Raw genomic sequence first — 26708 nt, forward strand, 5'->3', positions numbered from 1 at the left:
TCCTGGCTAATCCCTCCCATACATGGCAACGAGTTCACGTCGATTATGCTGGACCCATAAATGGTGACTACTATTTACTTGTGGTGGACTCGCACTTGAAATGGCCAGAGATTATCCAAACGCGCCACATCACCAGTACGGCTACTATCAAAATGCTGCGCAGTCTCTTCGCCCGTATGGGTATGCCAGAAACATTGGTGTCGGACAACTGTGCCCAATTCACGAGTGCAGAGTTTACGGAATTTTGCATTGCAAATGGTATTGAACACATTACTAATGCGCCATTTCACCCTCAATCGAATGGTCAGGCAGAAGGTTTCGTAGACACGTTCAAGCGTACGGTTAAAAAAATAGAGAGGGAAGAGGTTCAATGGAAGAAGCATTGAATACGTTTCTGTTGACACTCCAAATCGGTCAGCACCAGACGGACTATCCCCTTCAGAAATAATGTTTAATCGTCGAATTCGGACGTGCCTTGACCTACTGCGTCCGCCACTACAACGCCCGTCAGAACCAACAGAGCAGACACCGCAAACAAGGTCATTCAAACAAAACGATACTGTGTATGCAAAAATTTATTGCAAAAATGTTTGGAGCTAGATTGCCGGTACCATTGTCGAAAAGCTGGGTAACGTAATGTACAACGTTTTGCTTCAGAACCATCGTCCTAGTTCGATCACATATAAATCAACTCAGGACCCGATATTGCAACAACTGGAACTGAGCTGGGAACACGGTCTTAGTCAATACGCCCGTGTCGCTTTCTTACTGGGCTCCTCTGTGACAGCTGGGTTGTCACTGCAACGGATGCCACGTCAGCACTTTTAGCGACACACCACTTGTGTCAGTCATCAATAGTAGTACTCGTGTTTTATCTCGATTAATAAATCTTTTATATTGTTTAAGTCGCGTTGAATTTAATATATGGTGACGTCCCTACGGCCATGCTCGGAGTGCACGCGTCTTAACACATATGTATATGAAAAAATCATTGTTCATTGTTCATTCTTTTCTACCAATAACACAATATTTTACGATTTTAATATCAACAACTGAGAAAATTCTAATATTCTGTCAAAATTCTGAGGGTCCACTACGGAGTTAATCTATATTAAATGGCTACATATTATTAACCCCTAACACATTTTTATAATTGTTTCACGGTATGAGAATTGAACGCTTGTTAGTATGTGTTGGAAAATGTGTTCAGATTTGCCATCGGATTATCCATATAAAACCTTTTCAAAACTCTAAAAGAAGAAAATCAGTCGATTTATTGGATCATCACGATTCAAATGATGCAAAATAACTGCTGGAAAAACTATCGGCTTAGTAGAATGGTACTTTTGAAAAACGGTTGTGATTTTTTGCCACACTACCACAACGTGCTGGGGTACGCAACACAACTGCGCAATGAAAAAACCACAGCCACTTTTTCAAAAGCACCATTCAGCTAAGCCGATCGTTTTTCCAGCCGCTATTTAGCATGATTTGAATCATGATGATCTAATAAATCGACAGATTTTCTTCTTTTAGAGCTTTGAAAAGGTTTTATATGGATGATTCGGTGGCAAAATTGAACACATTTTTGTTACGCGTACTACCAAGCGTTCAATTCTACCACATGCTCAAAAAAGGTAACTTGAGCCTTAACAGCAATTACTAACATAATAAAACTATTAAACAATCGACCAAACTTCAGAGGAATCTCTTTATTGAATATTTGGCAACCAGGCACGTAGCCAGAGGGGGGTGCTAGGGGGCTAAAGACCCTCCCGAAATTTTTCAAAAATAACTTTTAACAAAATTTGTTGCTCATTTTGTTTGAACAAATTATTTGGAAAAAGTTGAAGAAGGCTATTTCTAACCACCAAAGGCAATGGTCACGAAATTCAGTGTGCTTTATACTTTTACTCGAGCCAGTGCGAAGCGAACGACAAAATTAGGAACTTTTATTTGGTGTGCCTTGTCTGAAGAATAAAAGAAACTGTTACTGTAATTGTTGCTATAGTAATCTGTGGAGATCAGTGAATAGCAGAGATTAAAAGTGGTGCTCCAACCAAATACAGTGATTATAAAATTATTGATGATTCGCATAGAACCAAGCATTCATAATGTGGAACATTTCCTGAAGGTGTAAATGGAGGTTAGACTTTCGGAAGCCGCCTTTATCGAGTTCTACCATGTTAGCCGCCTTTATCGAGTTCTACCATCGCGCTGGCATTTAGCGTTCAATAAATTAGCGCAGACGAAACCATTGATTTCGAACAATTTAAAACACATGGTGTGTGTGACAATGCTATAATTAAGATCCTCCTATATATGGACGATGGGAAAATAAATGTTTCGCTACAAGATCGGATACCGCTTACTCGCAGATTAATGTCACATTTGGGAGAAATGGAATCCATTCGGAAGGGCAATTATTGAGGGCGAGAAGCAAGGAAGAAATCAGATATTCGCGAACATAAAAGCAGCAACTACGATGATGGCACGGAAATGTACAATAGAGAGATAGAAATGAACAACTTCCCCCCCCCCCCCCAAGACAGTTGGTGAGGAAAAAAAATATTTCCTCGCCTCGTAAACAGGTTTCCACGTGCAATGGCTAAGCGCTTGCGCGAGATCTGCCGGACAACCATTTAAACTCGTTATATTCTTTTTATTGTTTACATAAGTATATATATATATATATATATATATATATATATATATATATATATATATATATATATATATATATATATGTATGTATATATATATATATATATATATATATATATATATATATATATATATATATATATATATATATATATATATATATATATATATATATATATATATATAATATATATATATATATATATATATATATATATATATATATATATATATATATATATATATATATATATATATATATATATAATATATATATATATATATATATATATATATATATATATATTTCCGTGCCATCATCGTAGTTGCTGCTTTTATGTTCGCGAATATCTGATTTCTTCCTTGCTTCTCGCCCTCAATAATTGCCCTTCCGAATGGATTCAATTTCTCCCAAATGTGACATTAATCTGCTAGTAAGCGGTATCCGATCTTGTAGCGAAACATTGATTTTCTCATCGTCCATATATAGGAGGATCTTAATTATAGCATTGTCACACACAACCATGTGTTTTAAATTGTTCGAAATCAATGGTTTCGTCTGCGCTAATTTATTGAACGCTAAATGCCTGACATGGTAGAACTCGATAAAGGCGGCTTCCGAAAGTCTAACCACCATTTACACCTTCAGGAAATGTTCCACATTATGAATGCTCGGTTCTATGCGAATCATCAATAATTTTATAATCACTGTATCACTGTATCTCCACAGATTACTATAGCAACAATTACAGTAACAGTTTCTTTTATTCTTCAGACAAGGCACACAATATAAAAGTTCCTAATTTTGTCGTTCGCTTCGCACTGGCTCGAGTAAAAGCATAAAGCACACTGAATTTCGTGACCATTGCCTTTGGTGGTTAGAAATAGCCTTCTTCAACTTTTTCCAAATAATTTGTGTAAACAAAATGAGCAACAAATTTTGTTAAAAGTTATTTTTGAAAAATTTCGGGAGGGTCTTTAGCCCCCTAGCCCCCCCCCCCCTCTGGCTACGTGCCTGGTTGCCAAATATTCAATAAAGAGATTCCTCTGAAGTTTGGTCGATTGTTTAATAGTTTTATTATGTTAGTAATTGTTGTTAAGGCTCAAGTTACCTTTTTTGAGCATGTGGTAGAATTGAACGCTTGGTAATACGCGTAGCAAAATGTGTTCAATTTTGCCACCGAATCATCCATATAAAACGATCGGCTTAGCTGAATGGTGCTTTTGAAAAAGTGGCTGTGGTTTTTTCATTGCGCAGTTGTGTTGCGTACCCCAGCACGTTGTGGTAGTGTGGCAAAAAATTACAACCGTTTTTTCAAAAGTACCATTCAACTAAGCCGATAGTTTTTCCAGCAGTTATTTTGCATCATTTGAATCGTGATGATCCAATAAATCGACTGATTTTCTTCTTTTAGAGTTTTGAAAAGGTTTTATATGGATAATCCGATGGCAAATCTGAACACATTTTTCCAACACATACTATCAAGCGTTCAATTCTCATACCGTGAAACAATTATAAAAATGTGTTAGGGGTTAATAATATGTAGCCATTTAATATAGATTAACTCCGTAGTGGACCCTCAGAATTTTGACAGAATATTAGAATTTTCTCAGTTGTTGATATTAAAATCGTAAAATATTGTGTTATTAGTAGAAAAGAATGAACAATGAACAATGATTTTTTCATATACATATGTGTTAAGACGCGTGCACTCCGAGCATGGCCGTAGGGACGTCACCATATATTAAATTCAACGCGACTTAAACAATATAAAAGATTTATTAATCGAGATAAAACACGAGTACTACTATTGATGACTGACACAAGTGGTGTGTCGCTAAAAGTGCTGACGTGGCATCCGTTGCAGTGACAACCCAGCTGTCACAGAGGAGCCCAGTAAGAAAGCGACACGGGCGTATTGACTAAGACCGTGTTCCCAGCTCAGTTCCAGTTGTTGCAATATCTCCCCTTAATAACGCTCGTACAGATTGAGCCGTATAAGTGCCCTTCTAACACGGGAAGAGCGCCTAGGCAACGTAGCTGCTGGTGTGCTGGTATTCGCTGATTCGAAGCTGGTAGACGTTGAAGATGTAGACGATGGCGATGTGTTTAAGTTGACAGCCGGAATGCGATATGCCACCTTAGACGGGGACAATGATGGTTCCTGTTGAGCGACCCATACTACCGGTGGATCTGCAGACTGTGAAGTTCTGGTAGGTGATGTTGACGATGACCCAGGCAGATCCCAGGCGTCGAGCAGGACGTTCAATGGCAACGGCCTGTGCGCGGCTGACTGACTACATCCTTCTGTACTACCCGCACTGGTGGGAGATCGGGTCCTGAGTTGATTTATATGTGATCGTACTCGACGATGGTTCTGAAGCAAAACGTTGTACATTACGTTACCCAGCTTTTCGACAATGGTACCGGCAATCCAGCTCCAAACATTTTTGCAATAAATTTTTGCATACACAGTATCGTTTTGTTTGAATAACCTTGTTTGCGGTGTCTGCTCTGTTGGTTCTGACGGGCGTTGTAGTGGCGGACGCAGTAGGTCAAGGCACGTCCGAATTCGACGATTAAACATTATCTCTGAAGGGGATAGTCCGTCTGGTGCTGACCGATTTGGAGTGTCAACAGAAACGTATTCAATGCTTCTTCCATTGAACCTCTTCCCTCTCTATTTTTTTAACCGTACGCTTGAACGTGTCTACGAAACGTTCTGCCTGACCATTCGATTGAGGGTGAAATGGCGCATTAGTAATGTGTTCAATACCATTTGCAATGCAAAATTCCGTAAACTCTGCACTCGTGAATTGGGCACAGTTGTCCGACACCAATGTTTCTGGCATACCCATACGGGCGAAGAGACTGCGCAGCATTTTGATAGTAGCCGTACTGGTGATGTGGCGCGTTTGGATAATCTCTGGCCATTTCAAGTGCGAGTCCACCACAAGTAAATAGTAGTCACCATTTATGGGTCCAGCATAATCGACGTGAACTCGTTGCCATGTATGGGAGGGATTAGGCCAGGCAATTGGTGGCACGTGTGCTGGTGATTTAGCAGCTGATGCACAGTGGGAACACTTTTTTACAAAATCTGCGATCTCGCCATCAAGGGTCGGCCAATAAACGTAGCTGCGCGAAATTGCCTTCATTCGCTGAATGCCTGGATGGCCTTGATGTAATTGGTCGAGACATCGCTTGCGCAGCTGATGTGGAATGACAAGCCGCTCTCCGAAAAGGATACACCCCTGTACAGTCGTAAGAGATTCGCGCCGGTTGAAGAACCTTACCAACTCGCGATCTGCATCTGAGGGCAATATTTTTGGCCATCCTTCTTGGACGAAACGGAAAACCTTCCTTAGAACAGGGTCCGTTCGAGTATCTTGCTGGACATCTCTAGAACAGAGCGCAAAAACTGTGAGCGATTCAAATGCTACTGACCTGACATAATCTTCAAGCGAAATAACTGCGATCACATAATTTTCTTCCGGATTAACGTGGCGGTTGATAAGTCGAGATAAAATGTCGGCATTGTCAAACTTGTCTGTAGCCACGTACTCGATGGTAAAATCGTACATTAGCAGCGTTAGTGCCCAGCGCTGGAGACGATTGGCTGTGTAGACCGGGATTCCTTTTTTGAACCGAAAATTCAGAGTAATGGTGCATGGTCTGTTTGGAGTCGAAACCGGCGACCAAAAATCATGCGATGAAACTTCGTGACTGCGAATATTATGGCTAGTCCTTCACGATCAGGTTGGCTGTAATTGCGCTCCGCCGGTGCCAATGCTCTGGATGCGTGTTGGACGACCTTCAATGATCCGTCCGGAAATCGGTGGCAAATTGTCACTCCTAGGCCAACTGACGATGCATCGGCTGACACAATGACTTCTAACTTTGGGTTATAGTGGGTCAGGAGAAGATCCGATGATAGAATCTGCTTGAATTTATTAAAAGCAGTCTGACACTCCGCGGTCCAATTAAAGTTGGCTTCTGACTTCAGCAATTCATCCAGAGGGTATCGAAGTGCTTGCATATTCGGAACGAACTTTCCATAAAAAATTATGGCTCCAAGGAAAGAACGAACTTCAGATACATTCGTCGGTGCAGGCATGAGCTTGATAGCTTCTGTTTTTGACGGGTCAGAGCGGATTCCGTGCTGATCGAACAATTGGCTCAGATATTTTATCTGAGAACGCCCGAACAAACATTTTTCCAACCGAACTGTAAATCCAAACTCCTGAAGGCGTTGGAACAATGCCTGCAGATTCCGCCAATGCTCTTCTTTATTTTCTCCGCCTACAATGATGTCATCGATGTAACCACACGTGTGCTTGAGACCTGCTAACATGGTGTCCACAAGCTGTTGGAATGCTCCTGGTGCAGCTTTCACGTCGGACGCAAGACGATTTACTTTGTAGATGCCCCGATGAGTATTGATGGAAAGAAGCATGCTAGTTGTCTCATCGACGCCAACCTGAAGATATGATTCCGACCTGTCGATGATGCTGAACACTTTACAGTTGGTAAGCTTGACGAAAATGTCCTGCGGCAACGGTATCGGGTATTGATGCGGCTGGAGTGCGTCGTTCAGTCCTGTAGTATAGTCGCCGCAAATCCGAATACTACCATTAGCCTTCCGGACAACCACGATTGGAGCGGCCCAGTCTGAGTAGTCGACTGGTGTGATGATGCTCATACGTTCAAGTCGGTCCAGTTCTTCGTCGACGGTTTGATATGTTGCCACTGGACGTTTTGGTCGGAACACAGCTTTCTGACCTGGCTTCAGGTAGAGCTTCACCGTTGCTTTTGTACACCGTCCCAAAGTTGTACTGACTTGAGGGAAATCAGCTTTGAGTTTGTCAACCATAGTGTTGGAATTGTTGATTTGGTTGCAAAGCACTTTTATCGGAATCGAATCGAGTTGGAAAGTTTCGATTAAATCTAGTCCCAGGATGTGACGACTTTTCGCAGCCACGAAAATTATACCCCAATGAGTTACGCCGTTGATACTAATCGTAGTACATACTGATAGTTAAACTTGAACATACTGATAGTTAAACTTGAACATGCTGATAGTTAAACTTGAAAGATACTTATAGCCTATATGCTCCTGAATTGGTAGTAATGCATGTTGTTTTTTGATCTGGTTTACTGCAGAAATATTTATCAACAGACAGAGCATATTTTTAACTAACCGAACACATCAACATGATCAAAACACAACATATTGCCCATCCTATGAATTTTAAGACTCTTGCGCGTGAAATTTTTGACAGCTAGTTTTCCTCGCTCACTAATACTCATGCAGAATTTTGACAACAATATATGTCGGAACTATGGATCTTAAAATCCCGTACCGCAATCAGCAGCCAACAACCAAGTAATCCTTCCGGCTTTCACTTTGTTGGTGATCAACATTTTCTGCTTTGCTGATGTCCATCTCGGTGTTGGACAATCTTAAGCTGTATTAAATCATTTCAGTTGACAACGCAGCATCAAGAGAGTCATCGTCACGCAAAAGATCGTCCCGAGAATAGTTGATTCTTTTTAAACATTCTTCAACTTCCGGATACGAATCCGGAGGTTGTAAATCGTCCATAATAATTTGTTGTTTCAATCCATGTTTACCGAGGCTGGAAACGATTCTGTAATAACATAGTATCACATAGTTTAGACTATTGTTATAAAATTTTGAAAAGTATTTACCTAATCTAGCAGCAGCAAATCGCAACCACAAAACAAAACGAATTGTCAGATAGGGTACGAGAATACAGAACGCATATGTATATGTGTAGTGAGGGAAATGCACTGTGCAAATATTTTCAACGCAGGAGTCTTGTTAGGTGCAAAATGCGCAATATATTTCTTTTAATTTCCTTGCATTTTAACCCTGCCTACTGTGATTGGGTGCTCTAGACTGTGAATAAACAGAAGTTAGTTTTATGTTATTAGGGAATCCCATAGAATACAGAATGAATATTATATGATTAAATATGACATTGAATGAGCAATTTACGTGGCTTGCAACTCTTATCAAAACGGTGACGGAAAATGAAAACAATATTTCTCATACAATTTTCGGTTAGCAACCAAACCAATTGTTTAATAGGTAATGTATTTGAACTGTAATATTGAATTAAAGACTTGCATCGTGCAGAATTTAAAATTCCCTTTGCTAGGCTTAATGTAATGACAATAATTTTCAAAACTGACTGTCATCTAGAGGCTTCAGTCAAACTGAGTGAACAAAAGAGCGAAAAGACTGAACATTTTTTTCGCAAAGGCACTCGCGTAGTATGACTGACACAATATGGTGCTATCACAGTGTGAGAACTTATACGGAAAGAGAGTCGAATATGAGTACTTGCGACCGTGTAGGAAGGTTTTCTGTTTACGGTTACCGAATGCAGCACTGCCCCAGTGCAACGTTCTAGGGTGGAAAACGCAAGTGCAACGTTCTAGGGTTAAAAGTCGGCTAAAAAAATATTTTGTGATAATCGGATATATTTTTTTCTTCAATCTACGATTTTAATATTGAAGTTTCTGTTATTCGACTCTTACGAAGGAGAGTTCCAGTCCGTTTTTAGGCTTGAAATTTATATCCGGATTTTATGTTCTAACATATTTGAAACGGGTTGTATAAAGCATGATCTGTCCTTGCGACTCTTATTTTCGGTCGCTCAAATGTACCTCATGACATCTTAGGAACCGCGCGAAAACGATCATTAGACATTTACCGACCTAGGACCCTAACCATAATTCAATTTAGAGTTCATAGTAAGAGTAGGAAAAGGTGGTCAAGCCAGTTTGGTTTTGGCAGGGTACGGTTGTCGTTAGTGATAATAGAACATGCTATAAATCTTTGGCGTTTTTGTATGTTTGGGTTTGTTTCGAAATCCTTATGGAATGAACTAAATATCCTTGAATTACAATTACAGATTATGCTGTATAATTTTAGATTATTAGTTGCCATACAATGAATTAATGTTCTTAGTGGTCAGTTGGATTGTAGCACTAGTCCCGTAGTTGTCCTGTATACTAAAAATCGGTTGCGAACTCTGTTGAAACAGAAGGTCAAGTTCCAAGGCTTTGCTTTGTTTTTACAATAAATCAATGGTTCATTTGATCATCTGACATTGTAGCGGAGCCTTTGGTAAATGGCTGAAGTTTATTACAAATAAAACGGTACTAAAACTAGTAGCAACATTTACAAGTCCACTAATATAATAAATCATTGATCACATTGAAGGAAAGGTCGAAGATTACCACCAATCAATTTGATATTTTTGGAATGGCGAATTTACGAATTTAGATTACTGGTGACCTATTGACATCATTGGCCATCTGGAAATGTTCCGGAGTCTCTGGACAAAGGGTGTAACCCGTCAGGAAAACAATTTAGCACTGGGTGGAAATATTCCATTTTTGTGTAGTGCAGTGGCTTAACCTTTTTCGTTCCATGTACCCCTTTCCGAATATTGATCCCAAAGATGTACTCCTTTCTAAAAATTGTTTACCATCATTACTCTGTCAGAAAGAAATTATTTTCAATTGGACGAAAATCAAAATTTTACAATCAGAAACCTGTTCCTGAGCACTCTCAGTAAGTATTTCAATTCTTGGCACACTGAAACAATATATGAAGATACATCCTACGGGACCGTAAGGATAACAAGCTAAAATTTGTCCCGCACAATTCACCCCCTACAATTGTCTAATTAAAAAGGTAAAGAAGACTAAATAGAAACAAAAAAACAATGAAATGACAAGAATTAATTTCCTCAAACAAAATAAAAACTGTTTTACCGTTGCTTAATTTCCCAAATATAGAACAATAAATAATTATTATGGGTCATCACTGAAACACAGTCGTTACTCTGCATTCTTCAAATTTGTCCATTGCAATTATTATTTCATGCGAAGTCGTAGTATGCGACATCGACAACTTTTCTATTTCGTTCTTCAACAACTGTAAAAATAGTTCAACCTTTCATTTATTATCTTGCATTTGGCAAGCAAGGTGTGCACTATTGGAGCTTTAGTTGAAAAAAACATTGATATGGTTGCGAGAATTGCATTTTGTGCAATGTGTTCAACAGATGTCGCTAGTACATCGTGGGCGATTATTTTTTTAGAATTTTCTTCAAGCTGTAACGTCTGTTTGTATGTGCTGCGAAGTCTGATACGATAGAAACCGAAAATTTGGGAAAGGAATTGTACTGCCAAGAATTTTTTTTGTTACATAGGTGTCAATATTCGTCACGCCGACACATGCCGGCGCGCCGCCGCCGATAGGGTCTAACGGCGTGACGCCGCCGCCGCCGGCCAAATATGTCGCTTACGCCGCCGCCGATTCAAAATTTATCGGCGCACACCTCCTGTACCGTAGCTACGCGGCGGTGAAGTTTTTTGGTGTTGGTTGTTTTGGTCGTGTGAGGAGGGCGGCCATCGAAAAGGGTAGATAGTGACAAACCATGGCAACAAACAGACGTTCCAAAATTTAATTTTTTTCGGGAGTTTCCCGCCAAGTTCAACCAGTGAGGTGAAGTGCACGTATGGGGCAGATAAAATCTTTGTCGCAAAGTGGCGGCCGTGGTTCGGGCACTTGTGTGTGTGGTGTTGGCTCGCCATAGAGATAAAGCTAACCGCAAACGAGCGCTCTCGGTTCCCTGGATAAACAATAAGAAGCGAACACCAAACGTTCTCACTGTGGAGTCGAACGAGCCTAGCTCTCAGTTAATCGCCAAGAAGAATGAAGCAGGGCGGACAAAGTTTCTCCCTGGGACCGCAATGACTTCCGGGATCGTTTACGGCGAGTAAACGGTTCGGTGATTTATCACCACCGTCGCTAAAGAGGTTCCAACAAAGGAGTAAAGCTCACATCCCTAGCTAATTGTACCACTGCCGAAACAGCCAGCGAAAATCGGGAGAACTCGGTCGTTGTAGTCCCAGTCGCTCGGACGAAGCCGTCGCCTGCCTGTCAGCACCAGCAGTAGCGGATCAGTAGTGACGGCGAACAGCCACTAGGACTAAGGAGAGTTGGAAGAAATATACGCGCTAAAAGTAATAATTTATCGTTTGTTTACTTTTTTTGTTTGTTGTGTTACGAAAATTCGAAATTCTGATAGAAGCACTTAGGCCGCCCTGACAAATAGAGTCGTCCGGGCAAACAAGAACCCAAGTAGTGGGGAAACCCGCTACTTACAAGGGATGAAATCAACGATAAAAAAATTGTTGTTAAATGGCCATTGCGAGCCTTCGATAGAACATGAAGTGGCAGCACTGGCGAATCGCTCGGACGTATTGTTGTTTACGTTCAATATTTTTCGAAGTTTTCCAGTGATATACAGTATACTCAAAGGAAAATGAAGTCAATCGTTCAGTAGATGGTTTTGACGTAGGACTTACGTCTTTCTTTACTATACCGGGTGTCATTTCAAAATTTTCAAAACGGATGCGTTACGTACACTTTGAACCTTAATAACTTTTCTCCTACTAAAGGAATTACTAATATTGTTTCATAAATCGAAAGGAAAACGTTCAACGCTTGCTATTGATACCTTGTTTGCTATGTAAAACTTGTTTAAAAAGTTCAAAAACTACTTTTAATGCGAATCAACATTAATGCTAGAACCTATAGATATGGGTGTCACAGTTTTACTTAAAGCCAGACGTGTGTAAGCCACAGAGCAGAACGCACGTACGTGTGCTGCTCAACGAGAAGCTGCATTTTGACCACCAACCAAATCATAGCTACTGCCTTATCGCTGCCAACCAAGAACTGTCGTCGCCCTGCGTGAAATTCATCGCTCTCAGAAGTGGACAGAGTTACTAATTCGCAAGCTGCTCTTCCAGTGCCTGGTCTGTGAGATTGCACAGCATTTCAAAACCGATCCACTCTTCCGGAGCTCAGCCGTAATGGCCCTCTAAGAAGCCAGCGCACAGTGGTTTAAAACGCGAAAAACGTGATCGTTTTGAATAACTTCGAAATGGTTTGTTATAGCGATATACTATCTTCGGAAGAATTTATGACAATGAGACGCTCCATCTTTATAAGTCAAAGGTTTGATGATTAATCCTCCTATAAGCGAGATTCAAAATTTATTTCTCATATAATTAGAGATAGCAAATTGGTGTATTCTGCAAAGTTGTAGTAAATTCTTCTACAAGAAACTTTACTGAAGGTGGTAATAGTCTATCTTTAATAGTCTTTGAGATATAGAGCATTATTAGAGGAAATACCGAAAAAATCAATTTTTTCATTATAACTTCTTTCCAAGATTTTTTGGAAGTTCAAAATGTTCTACAAAACTATCACAATTGATGAAATACAAAATTTCGATGAAGGAAGCAACTTAATATGTTGAGCAGATTCTGAGATATTCACGATTTTTATTCGAAAAATGGCCTACTTTGCACTCAAATAATTCATGAACGGGCAAAAACGGCCAGATCACTCTATATGTATTTGAAAGTACAAGAAAGATGCTGCAAGATTCTGTATGAATCACTTGTATCCGGTTGTATCCATGGCTCTGGTAGCTGGATTTAAAGAATATCATTTATTATTCTAAAATATTGATACGAAACATATTCGGTAAAGCTGTTGAGATGAAGTGGTGGTACCTTCGGCAAAGTGTCGGGGGAATATTCTTCTTAGAAACATTGCCGAAGACACCAGTTTGCCATCTTTACTAGTTTCTTAGATACGGTTCAATATTTATGGAACGCCTACTAAAAGCGATTCATTCGGTAATTGCGCATGCTTTGATTACTTGTTTAGCACTGTCACTGTATAGCGTTACGTCAGTTGTTGTTTATTGGATCGAATGATTTGTATTTGCAGTAATCGCGATGGTGGACATTAAACAAATTTTTAAAAGGCTTTCTTTCATATAACAATGCAAATCAACTGTCAAGTCGTTCATAGCAAACGTAAACGGTTTGCTTATATTAATGTTCCAAGCCCTGGTACTACATTCTATTGTGGAACTTGACCTTCCGTGTTGACAAACTTTGCAACCGATTTCAGAGCTATTACACAGCCTACTTATACTTAAATATCGTTCCTTGTTAGGATTCGACTATATGGCTCATAAGACAACGCATTACTCTCTGTACACCGAACAATGCACTGTATCTAAAAACCAGTCAAGACAGAAAGCTGCTGTCTTCGACAATGTCTCTTGTGAGAACATTCCACATAGAATGCCGAACATAGTCCCACTTTATCTCTTCAGTTCACCGAATATGTAACGCTATACAGTGACAATGCTAAACAAGTAATCAAAGCATGCGCGGTTACCGAATGAATCGCTTTTAGTAGGCTTTCCATAAATATTGCACCGTATCTAAGAAACTAGTAAAGATGGCAAACTGGTGTCTTCGGCAATGTTTCTAAGAAGAATATTCCCCCGACACTTTGCCGAAGGTACCACCACTTCATCTCAACAGCTTTACCGAATATGTTTCGTATCAATATTTTAGAATAATAAATGATATTCTTTAAATCCAGCTACCAGAGCCATGGATACAACCGGATACAAGTGATTCATACAGAATCTTGCAGCATCTTTCTTGTACTTTCAAATACATATAGAGTGATCTGGCCGTTTTTGCCCGTTCATGAATTATTTGAGTGCAAAGTAGGCCATTTTTCGAATAAAAATCGTGAATATCTCAGAATCTGCTCAACATATTAAGTTGCTTCCTTCATCGAAATTTTGTATTTCATCAATTGTGATAGTTTTGTAGAACATTTTGAACTTCCAAAAAATCTTGGAAAGAAGTTATAATGAAAAAATTGATTTTTTCGGTATTTCCTCTAATAATGCTCTATATCTCAAAGACTATTAAAGATAGACTATTACCACCTTCAGTAAAGTTTCTTGTAGAAGAATTTACTACAACTTTGCAGAATACACCAATTAGCTATCTCTAATTATATGAGAAATAAATTTTGAATCTCACTTATAGGAGGATTAATCATCAAACTTTTTACTTGTAAAGATGGAGCGTCTCATTGTCATAAATTCCTCCGAAGATAGTATATCGCTATAACAAACCATTTCGAAGTTATTCAAAACGATCACGTTTTTCGCGTTTTGGACCACTGTGCAGCGAGGCCTGCCTGGTTAGTTTGTTGGAAGATACCAATCTGTGCGCTATCCATACCAAGCGAATAATCATCATGCCGAGCGGGAAACGGCGAAATAATATTCACAACAAACGGTTCTTATTAGGACCACAAAATCGTTCTCAGAAGAATTACAATTGAAATTTCCATTTCGTGCTTTGGAAAATAACTTCCCTCTTATCGGGTTAGTTATTTTCTATAATAATATCCGAAAAATGTACGATAAAACTAATAAACTGATCAATTGGACGGAAGCAAGAAAATACCTACAAAAATTTGAGTCAGAAAAGTGACATTGACGGAAAAATGCTTCGATCGTGTCTAAGTGTTTGGCAGCTGAAGTTGCCGATTTGTTTTCCAACGTCAATTATTTGCGCTGTGCTGTACGGAACAAACAGATATTTGCGCGATTCGTTGGGAAATAATCAAAACAATTGTGTAGTAGATTCCGTAGATTTTACCGTAAATTTTGATAGATTTTGTAAAAGCATTAATTAGCCTGCTTTGATTGGTGTTTTTTGCAAATTTTTCAAGAACATTAGTGAATGTGGCAACCCTGCTACTAAGCGAAAGCCACACCAAAAAGAATGATGAAAATATTTCCATTTGTCGCACAAAAGGATGGACTTCCATTTGCACTAAGAAGTTTATAAAAGAGATCGCATTGCGATATACAATGCTCATTCGATGTGAGCTGCGAAAGGGGAATGTTCGTGTATGTACTCAGCAGAAACGAATTCGGGCAAGGTTCGAATCGTTAGAAAGGATTCTCGTCTGGTATCACCAAAAATAGTTATTTGCAAACCGTTCTTTTTAGGATGAAAACATAATGGAGAAAGAATTGAATTAGAAAGTTCCATTTAACAACTTGCATTGAGTTTACGCCTGTCAAGTCTGCTGTACTTTATCAGTGACACATATAAACCAATGTTTATCGAATTAATCTACAAACCCGTAGGTTTTTGCAAATCTTTCAAGAACATTAGTGAATGTGGCAACCCTGCTACTAAGCGAAAGCCACACCAAAAAGAATGATGAAAATATTTCCATTTGCGCACAAAAGGATGGACTTCCATTTGCACTAAGAAGTTTATAAAAGAGATCGCATTGCGATATACAATGCTCATTCGATGTGAGCTGCGAAAGGGGAATGTTCGTGTATGTACGCAGCAGAAACGAATTCGGGCAAGGTTCGAATCGTTAGAAAGGATTCTCGTCTGGTATCACCAAAAATAGTTATTTGCAAACCGTTCTTTTTAGGATGAAAACATAATGGAGAAAGAATTGAATTAGAAAGTTCCATTTAACAACTTGCATTGAGTTTACGCCTGTCAAGTCTGCTGTACTTTATCAGTGACACATATAAACCAATGTTTATCGAATTAATCTACAAACTACTAAGCGAAAGCCACACCAAAAAGAATGATGAAAATATTTCGATTTGTCGCACAAAAGGATGGACTTCCATTTGCACTAAGAAGTTTATAAAAGAGATCGCATTGCGATATACAATGCTCATTCGATGTGAGCTGCGAAAGGGGAATGTTCGTGTATGTACTCTGCAGAAGCGAATTCGGGCAAGGTTCGAGTTGTTAGAAAGGATTCTCGTCTGGTATCACCAAAAATAGTTATCTGAAAACCGTTCTTATTAGGATGAAAACATAATAGAGAAAGAATTGAATTAGAAAGTTCCATTTAATAACTTGGATTGAGTTTGCCCCTGTTAATTCTTCTGTACATGTACCAGTGATTCATATAAGCAAATGTTTATCAAATTAATCTACAAACCCGAAGGTTTTTGCAAGTCCTAGAAAATCAGTGAATGTGGCAATCTCATTCGACATGAAATTTCCAGTAAACATTCATTCAAAATTGGCATTGGCTCAAATTATCCATGAATGTCATATGATATGCCCTAGTTTAGTCCTACGTCAACACCGCGGTTATGTCCCGGACATTACCCACTCCTAGTTTTTCTGTTGACTTACGTGTTAGTAGGTTGAAATATCACGAGAAAAATGTTATTCAGCATAGAGAAATATCGTCACAACTTTGCTATTGCAGTATGTGAACCCACTGAGACGTCCAAAAAATTGTTTCAAAATCGTTCAACACGGGTCCAATGATGGACGTTCGTTGAACGGTTATTTGGACGTTGTCCAAATTGGTCCAACGAACGTCCTTCATTGGACGATTTTGAAACCAACCGTTCTTAGAGGGAAGTAAGCTGCCAAAAATACGCCCGTTAATTCCGCTTAGCGCCTACAGCACCATCTGGGCCTGAGTAGCTGATGCAACAATTTGACGGATGGAGGAAAATTCTACACAAAAATCTAGTGAATTCAGAGCTGCACACTTCTCGGTAATTTACCAACAGCCGTGTAATCAGCAAAATTAGAAACTGATAAGTAAAGGTAGATTTGTTTGCTGATTTTCGGTGAAATATTTTCCGAGTCTCAGTTATTAAACGTCACTTTTACTGAAAATGTTTACAGATCTCAGCTGTTGAAATTTCGGTAAAATATGCGAAAAAGCTGAGATTCGGCAGAAAAAATTAAGTGTGTGGTGAGATCATTTCATGTCATTTTTCAATACTTGTATACTTTCCCAAATATTTTGTAAATGCGTGCCAGAATCAAAAAATTTTCATTCTGCAAGTGCGAATATATTGCAAATATACAATTGATACGTGGATATATTCGCGAGGGGCTTATTGTATATGAAGGCTGTCTCAGAATGTACGTGTAGAAACAGGTATTCTTGAAATGGGTCGTTGAATGTACAGTAGACCTATCGCCTTTCATTTCCAGGGCTAAACATGTGCACACCCATAGATGAAAACAAATATATCATTACATAGATGCAGACGTTTCTTCCATAAAATCACTGCCAGCCAGTGGGAGTTGGATTATACACACACACATTGCGAACCTTCGATAAAACGTGACTACTGTGAAAGTCAAACTTCCAGAAAGTCGATTTTCCTCAATTGGGCTCGACTTTCCAAATCTCGAAGTTTCAGGCATTGTTTTATTCAAACAATTCAGTTCCTGCTTATATTTGATCAAGAACCGCTGTAGGTGGCCAATGTGGACAAAATTACTTTGGTTAGTCATTAGAAATCTAGACCAGCAAATTCAAGTAAGGTTGCGCCCATTTTTGCAGGTTTTGCTTCATCTTGGTACCAGTTTATAAGGAAATTTAATGCGTGACCGCACTCTTCAACTTGTAACTCCGGAACCAGAATTCCGATCGTCAAAAAGTACATTTTAGATCAATAAAAAATAGTGATTCTTTTTTAAATGTCAGTGGTGTAACCCCTTACTTTACATACCTGTGTGTTTCTATGGGATCAAGTAGCTTCGATAGTAGTTCATGTCACAATAATTAAAAAATATGCATATATTATATTTCACAGGCTGAGAAAAGGGCTCATCATAATGCTTTGGAGCGGAAGAGGCGGGATCACATAAAGGATAGTTTTACATCCCTCCGTGATTCAGTGCCGTCACTACACGGGGAAAAGGTAAATGTAGGCAAATCCACAACTATTCAAATCGATCCCGAACTATTTTGATTTCCACTAATCTGCAGGCAAGCCGGGCACAGATTTTGAAAAAAGCGGCAGAATATATACAGTTTATGAGACGTAAAAATAATTCTCATCAACAAGATATAGATGATTTAAAGCGACAAAATAGCCTACTTGAAACACAAAGTGAGTATTATATTGTCACATTTGTTATTTATGTTACTAAAATCTGACGTCCTATTCAGCCCAGTCAATTACTGGTCGTCGTCTTTATGGACACGAAGACTCCACACATCTCTTGTTCAATCCACCGTGTAAATTGCTTCTTCTTTTCTAAAACGCTTTTTCGAAAACATTTTTACGATTGGTTCTCCACGCAACAACTCCAGCCAGAATCAGCCGAAATATTGTGGTTATCACTGGAAATTAGCAAAAATAGCGAAAAAACAAGATAGCGACAAGATTGCGAAACCGCCATTTTTAAGACTTAACCTTTTCAATTCCGTGAGGCTACAAAAAATGTAATTTGAATTGATTTTTATATGAAGTGTTCGAGCGGCTATTGGTCTTGAACCAAGGAAACGAGTTAGGAATCAAAAAAGGCACACTAAACAATAAATTAAATAGGTACCAAAAATAGTAACAAATACAGATTTTCGCTCAACAGGTAGTGAAAGGGTGAATAAATCCAAGAACTGTCAATTCATGACCGTCCGATACCTGACCCACAGGGGGTATATATTGCTAGACGTTTGTTCTAAACTGGGCGGATGGAGCTAACAGGGTATATTTTCAATTCTTTCGCTATTTTGAATTGGTTCCGTCGCATGCTAATCTCCGGTAAAAAGCACAATATATAATGAAAAGGCCATAATTCTTGCGTGTTTTTTTGTAAACGGCCAATAAGCATACTGTCAAAATTCTCTTTGAGAGAAAATTCCGGTCAAACCGTAACTCGCCGAAAACGGTTATTGACATTTAATGAAATAGAAAAGTTTTCTTTTTCGTCTACTTCGTTGATTTATAATCGACGGGTAATGGTTTGTCCAGAGTTTCCCCTGAAAGTGTATTTTGAGAGTATGCTTAGCGGCCTTTTTCAAAAAAACGCGCGAGAATTCATCTTCGCATCTCTATCCATATCATTCATCTGAACATATCAGTTAAAGCAGTGTCTGCTATCTCTATTCAACTTCAGTGGCATTAGCTCAAATGGTAGGATTAATAAGGGCGCGTTGGACTCGACTTTCGCTATAGCTCAAACGCGAGAATTTTGCATTTTTCCCGATTAATGAGATTGGTGAAGGTTCGTCGACCTCATATCGATAATCGTGGCCGATCATCTTCGATGACTTTCAAAAGTTTTCTATTCCATTTCATTGTTTCATATGCTCCGTTCAATGAACGCTTAAACTCGAAGAACTACTCAGCATAGAAAAACTTTCCATGTAGTATGCTCAATGGCATTAGTGAAAACAACAGCCGCATTTATGTAAAAAAAACCATGCAAAAAACTGCGTTAATTCAGAAAACCGTGCAAAAAACACCGCGTTACATTCAATGCAAAAAACAGACGATTTTAGGAAAAGGGACGATTTTTGAACAAGTTCTTTGGCACGGATTATGCAAGTAACGCGGTTTCTGCTTTTATACTAATTCCTTAGAAGATTTTTGGAAAAGTGGAAAAGACGGATCTTGAAGTATCCTTTTGGCCCGCATTTCGACAAAATGATTGTTTTCGGAACAGGATTAACGAGTAGACGCAAAATATCAATGTCTGAGAGCATTTTAAAAAGGAAGATAGTGGCTTTCGGTTAAGTGGAATTCTCTAAAATTCAATCAATATGAGTATTTTTGGAACGAGCTTGATAAGTGGACGCCAAATTTTGCTGACATTTTGAAAACCAAAATAGCGACTTCCGGTTTAGCGGAATTCTCTAAAATCTTATCAGTATAGGTATTTTTGACGAGTATACGCCAAATATTTCTGTCTGAGGCCATATTGAAAACCAAGATGGCGACTTTCGGTTCGGTAGAATTCTCTAAAACCCAATCCAAATGGGTATTTTTGAAACGGGCTTGAAGACTAGACGCCAGATATAGATGTCCGAGGACATTTTGAAAATCAAGATAGCGACTTTCAGTTTAGTGGGCAGGGTTGCCAAAATTAAATCTGTATTTTTATCCTAATAAATCTTCTCATCTGAGTTTACTCTTCGAAAAATCTGTGTCGATATCTGTATCGAATCAGTTGAGTCTTTAACCTTTTGCTTGAACTTGAACTTCACCGATGTGCAAAATGGAAAAATAATTTTCTTCTTCATTTAATGACTTTTGTTGATATATAATGTTATATACATTAAGTCGACCAATGTAGCTGTCATATTTTCGGTCAAAGAATTAAGACTTAACAAAGTCACAGAGCGTTTCTGGAAGTAGGCTTCAGCCAGGCGTTTGCTGGGTGCTAACCTGAGTGTACTACAAACCTTTACCTTTCAGAATGAGCGACCACTCTCGAATGTGAAGATATATTTTGATTAGGCTGTGCACGCAGACGAAGTAGACATAAATAATGACTTACTGTGAGCCGTGTGAAGCAATGTTTGTGAACACGGCTCACAGTAAAAGTCATTTAAGTCGACTTCGTCAGCGTGCACAGCCTAATATAGAGGACTAAGCTGAGAGAGACAAAGACGAAGTATTACTTGAACTGTAAACAATATTTCTAAAAATAGTTTTTGTAACATCATTTCTCAAAAATCTGTACATCTGTACATACAGATTCTTGGTCTGAAAATGGCTGAAAAATCTGTATAAATACAGATTATTCTGTATTTTTGGTAACCCTGTTAGTGGGATTCTCAAACCCAATCAAAATGGATATTTTTGGAACGAGCGTGACGTGTAGACGCCAGATATTTAGGCCATTTTGAAAACTAAGATGGCCTCTTCCGATTTAATGAAATTTCCTAAAACCCAATCAGCATGGGTAATTTTGGAACGGACTTGACGAGTAGACGCCAAATATTGATGTCTGGAACTATTTTGAAAATCAAGCTGGTGACTTTCGGTTCAGTGGAATTCTCTAAAACCCAATCAATATGGGTATTTTTGGAATGGGCTTGACGTGTAGACGCCAGATATTGATGCCTGAGGCGATTTTGACAACCAAGACGACCACTTCCGGTTCAGTGGAATTTCCTATAACTCAATCAATATGCGTATTTTTGGATCGGGCTTGATAAGTAGACCAAAATATCGATGCTTGAGGCCATTTTGAAAACCATCAATATCTGGCGTCTACTTGTCAAGCCCGTTGATTGAGTTTTAGAGAATCACACTGAATCGGAAGTGGCCATCTTGGTTTTTAAAATGGCCGCGAACATCGATTATTGATGTCTACTCATCAATCCCGTTCCAAAAATACCCATGTTGATTAGGATTTAGAGAATTCCACTTCATCGGAAGTGATCATTGCGTTTTTCTAAATGCTTCAAACATCGGCATCGGACGTCTACTCTTCAATCCCGTTCCAAAAATACCCATATATATATATATATATATATATATATATATATATATATATATATATATATATATATATATATATATATATATATATATATATATATATATATATATATATATATATATATATATATATATATATATATATATATATATATATATATATATATATATATATATATATATATATATATATATATATATATATATATATATATATATATATATATATATATATATATATATATATATATATATATATATATATATATATATATATATATATATATATATATATATATATATATATATATATATATATATATATATATATATATATATATATATATATATATATATATATATATATATATATATATATATATATATATATATATATATATATATATATATATATATATATATATATTGGGTTTTAGAGAATTCCACTTAACCATCTTGGTTTTCAAAATAGCCTCAAACATCAATATCTGGCATCTACTTGTCAGGCCCGTTCCAAAAATACCCATATTGATGGGGAATTAGAGAACTCCCTGAACCGAAGTCGTCATCTTTGTTTTCAAAATGGCCTTTGTGGTATGTATGAGAAAAAAATAATTAGGAGTTTTAACACGACCGTTTATTCTGAATCCATTTTTTCAAATCTACATTTTCAAATCGGGTTGTTGAGATTTTTATTTTGACAACTGTTCAACCGTTCATTGGTCTGGAGGTGCCAGTAGTTAATCATCACATCTCCCGTTTTCATTTAGTTCTTTGAGTATCCAGCATATAGTCGTTCTGCCAAGTCGGTTTTTGACTTTGTCGTGATGGTTTGGAAACCACCTCTGATCGCGCGTTTACCGGTTCGTTCAAACATGGTGCGTTTTGGTAGATTGTTGAGATGGTGACGGTGGGCCACTTTCCACCTGGTCAGGGTTGTATGACGTAGTATGTCCCAAGAGGGTAACCTTCTTCGGATGTGCTGAATTTCGCTAAAATGTGTTGCCAGTAGTAGGGTTTAATATTCAGCCTTATTCTGCGCGGCGTGTGACGTGAGGTGACTAAACTCACCTCACTTTACGTGACTTTTTTCACCCGATTCTGAGTGTCGACTCGAGTGAGGTGAGATTCTCCATTGCGGTTAAATGGGCGTCTCACGTCACCCGAAGTGACTCTTCAGAATTGGGTGAGAAAAGTCACTTAGAGTGAGGTGAGATTAGTCGTCTCACGTCACACGCCGCGCAGAATAGGGCCGATTGTTACGCGATTGCCTTGTTTTCCTGCTACTACACATTCAGTCCTTCCGAAGGTTGTAGAAAAATTCCCAGCTTGAAGTGAGTTTTGCATCAGTACAGTATCTCCTTCACGAAGCCCTCTGGCTTCGCATGGCGTTTCGAGTCTTCTCTCTTTTCCTCTATGTTTGAGGTCCCTGTCGTTGACCTCTGTTTCTGCGGGAGGAGCTGTTTCAATATCTTCAAGCGATGGGATTTTAGATCGGATTGTTTTATTGCGCAGCAAATCTGTTGGCGTATTGCCTGTAGTGGAATGCGGGGTTGTATTTAACATCATTAAATATTGAAGGAGATCCGTTTTCCAAGCGCGACCTAACGCATTACTTATTCTGAGTCGTTTTAGTAGTGAGCTGTTTTGCCTTTCGACTTCTATATTGGCCTGAGGCCAGTAAGGAACTGTATGGTTTAGCGTTATGTTTTTTTGTGGCAGTAAGTTTCAAAATCGGGACTAATAAACTGCCGTTCGTTGTCAAAGGCACGAAAATTGGCTCAATATGCTTAATAGTATAATCTGATGTTATTTTCTTCATGCTGCAGACTTTTTTGTAACGGCTGTAGTAATCCACAATTACTAGGAGGTACTCACCAGAAGATAGCGGGCCTAGAAAATACATTGCTTCGTCAACCCATGGTTCGTTTGGGATTTTGCGTTGTTGCATTGGTTCGAGATCAGATGATTGTCCAACTAAACGACATCCTTCGCAATTTTTGACAAGATTCTTTGCATCTTTATCAATGGCTGGCCACCAGACTCTGTCTCGGAGGCGAGATACCATTGTTTGTTCTCCCGGGTGGCCTTCATGAGAGAGTTGCAGCATGCTAGCGCGCAGTTTGTGCGGGATGACTAGTCTACCTTCTCTGATGACATATCCTTCCAGAATACTAAGGTCTTTTTGAAATGGCACGTAATCTTTGGCGCCTGATTTGATGTTTTCGTCGTTCCAGTCGTCTTTCATCAAGGCCTGCCTTACCAGAGTTAATTCATAGTCTGAATCCGAACCTTCGTTGATTTCGGAAACATCAATTGCGACTGATTCGGTTATCGCATTAACGTACATTTTATCATCGGAGCTGTCAACATCGCGGTAATCGTTTAGTGTAGAAAGTCTGGACAGATGATCAGCGATATTGTCCTAGCCGGAGAACCCATCTTCCGATGCGCCCTGGAGGACGAGAAGCGGGCTTGAATATCGTCGCTAAAGGGCGATGGTCGGTTTCCAACTCGAATTCACGGCCGATAAGGTAGAGATGAAATTTTTCAATGCTCCACACCATTGCCAGTGTTGCCTTTTCCGTCTGACAATAGCGACGCTCCGCTGGTGATAGAGCTTTACTGGCATACGAGATTACGACGGGTTTGCTGTCAATGTCGTCTTCAAATTGAACTAGGACAGCTCCTGCCCTGCCGGAGATGCATCAGCGATTACCCTGGTACGTCGACGATTATCGAAGAAGCCGAGTACTGGTGCAGTGCTTACCGCTTCTTTTAAAGCATTGAATGTCATTTTGTGCTTAGTCAACCACTCGAACTTCTGGTTGGTTACCATTGTTCTTGTCTTAGTTCGAATGTTTTCGTGGCTATGTCCGGGATAAAACGCCCGACAAAACCCAGAAAGCTACGAACTTCTTCTGCGCTCCTGGGAGGTCTGAATTGCTGGACTGTTATAATTTTTCCGTCAGTTGGCTTGATTCTTTTTAGTTATATGTTGTGACCTAAGAACCCCATTTCCGTTGCGTTGAATTTACGTTTCCTTAGGTTAAAAATTACGTTATGGTTTTCCAGAGCTCTCATTACAGCTCGTAGCGCTTTGTTGTGTTCTTGCTCTGTTCTGCCATATACGAAAATATCGTCTTGGTAGTTGAATGCATAGGGGTAGTCGCTCAGTATTTGCTCGATGATCCTTTGAAAGTGCTCTGATGCGCTGCAAACACCAAACATTAATCACGTGTAGTGGAACATTCCCATACTATAAAATGTGAGATTTTTGCAGGCCCTAGTGTTACTCAGTGGAAGAATTCTAAACAAAACTGTTCTCCTTAGGAAAATCCTTGACTTTATAGTTCACTTTGCTGAAGACTCAATTCCGCTAAATGTGTCCGGTCACGAGATATGGCCAACATAAAATGTATAAGAAAGTCCCAGGTGCTCTAGCGCCACCCAGTGGTAGAATTCTAAACTAAACGGTATTCCATCGAAAAGCCCTTGGCTATATGATCAACTTTGTCAAAGACTCCACCCCACCAGCTATTACCGATCGCGAGATATGGCCTAATATTCAAAAAAACTTTGAGTCTTTTTATGCGCCATAGCGCCAACTAGCAGCATAATTCTGAATTAGCCTGTTCTTCACCAGAAAGCCCTTAATGTTCTGGTCCAGTTTGCCGCATATACCATCCTTCCAAATGGTCAGCATTTCGTGTTATTATAAGTTGAAAATCCTGTAGTTGAGTTTACCTACCTCGTGCAAATCGTGCACTCATCAACAGCGCCTTTTTTCACTTTCGACAGAGTCACCCCAACTACAGCACATGACACCCTCAACTTTGCGCGCCTATAACTTTGTCTGGTTTTATCCGATTGACTTCTTCACGAGTCGATTTGTTTCTACAAGAGGATTCTTAATTTTTCTCACGAGAGACATTCATTGATGGTGCCACCTAGAGCTTAAAATGTGAAACTAATGCTTTTCTCCATACATTTAGTCAATTTTTCCCATACAAACTTTGCGCCGTTTGCGGAACCACTTCCAGTGCACCAAATAAGCTGAAATTTTCAAAGACGCTTATTGACCTCCCAAACTATCATTTTCAGGTGCAAGGTTTTGATTTCGAGATTTAAGGCAAATGCCATTAGACCATAATTTTAGGGGAGGGATAGGGATTGGACTAAGGGGCAAGGGTTAAGCACATGATTTCTGGCTAACCGCTGTCAATAATCAAACTTTTTCAGTTCGACAGTTGGAGCAAGCTCGTGCTACTGGAAATTTTGGCGATGGTAATGATCTTGGATTGGGCATGAACGACAGTTCCCGAGAATCAGACAGCTCAGACGATGATGGTGCAAGTAACAACGGCATAGGTGGGGGAAGTATTCATCGAAATAAGAAAATGAAGACCAATTCAAATTACTGAATGTGCAAAGTGCTATTTGCAGTATCGTTGAGGACAATTCAAGACGCGGTAAGTAGAGTTGATGTAGAACATAGCATTGAACATGATATTTTTTTGTCTACAGATGTTTCAATCGCAGCAAACATTTGTTGCCTGTCCGGAAAAGTTTATTCTATTGTATTGCACACAACTCAATCTGTAAATGATAAAATAAGAATATGAAACCAACTAATAAGATAATAGTGTACAAAAACTATGTTTTCCCCTGTTTATTTTTAATATTTTTTGTGGTCATTGGAAATTGATAGAGTAAATTCAAAGTGTAGAGAAGCAGTAGTATTAGTTTCCCAAACATTGATTGGATGTGTTTGAACAGATTTGAAATATAGTTTTGTGTTTATTTTTTCAAATTATGGAATATGTACAGGCGTTCGGATA

At 38.9% G+C, this 26708-nt stretch overlaps 1 protein-coding gene across 2 annotated transcripts in view; it reads left to right on the forward strand.

Moving 5' to 3' along the window:
- Positions 1–26683, forward strand: part of LOC131677912 (protein max) — a 40000-nt gene extending 13317 nt beyond the window's left edge. The window contains exons 3-6 of one of the 2 annotated variants that reach the window (XM_058958013.1): positions 18226–18339; positions 18402–18525; positions 26110–26339; positions 26395–26683. In XM_058958013.1, the coding sequence (XP_058813996.1) occupies positions 18226–18339; positions 18402–18525; positions 26110–26291 (420 nt within the window). In that variant the 3' untranslated portion in view covers positions 26292–26339; positions 26395–26683. The remainder of the gene's footprint in view (positions 1–18225; positions 18340–18401; positions 18526–26109; positions 26340–26394) is intronic. The other variant, XM_058958015.1, reaches the window with a different exon arrangement.
- Positions 26684–26708: the final 25 nt, after the last annotated feature.

Source organism: Topomyia yanbarensis, chromosome 1 (genome assembly GCF_030247195.1).
Source record: "Topomyia yanbarensis strain Yona2022 chromosome 1, ASM3024719v1, whole genome shotgun sequence".
NCBI lineage: Eukaryota > Metazoa > Arthropoda > Insecta > Diptera > Culicidae > Topomyia > Topomyia yanbarensis.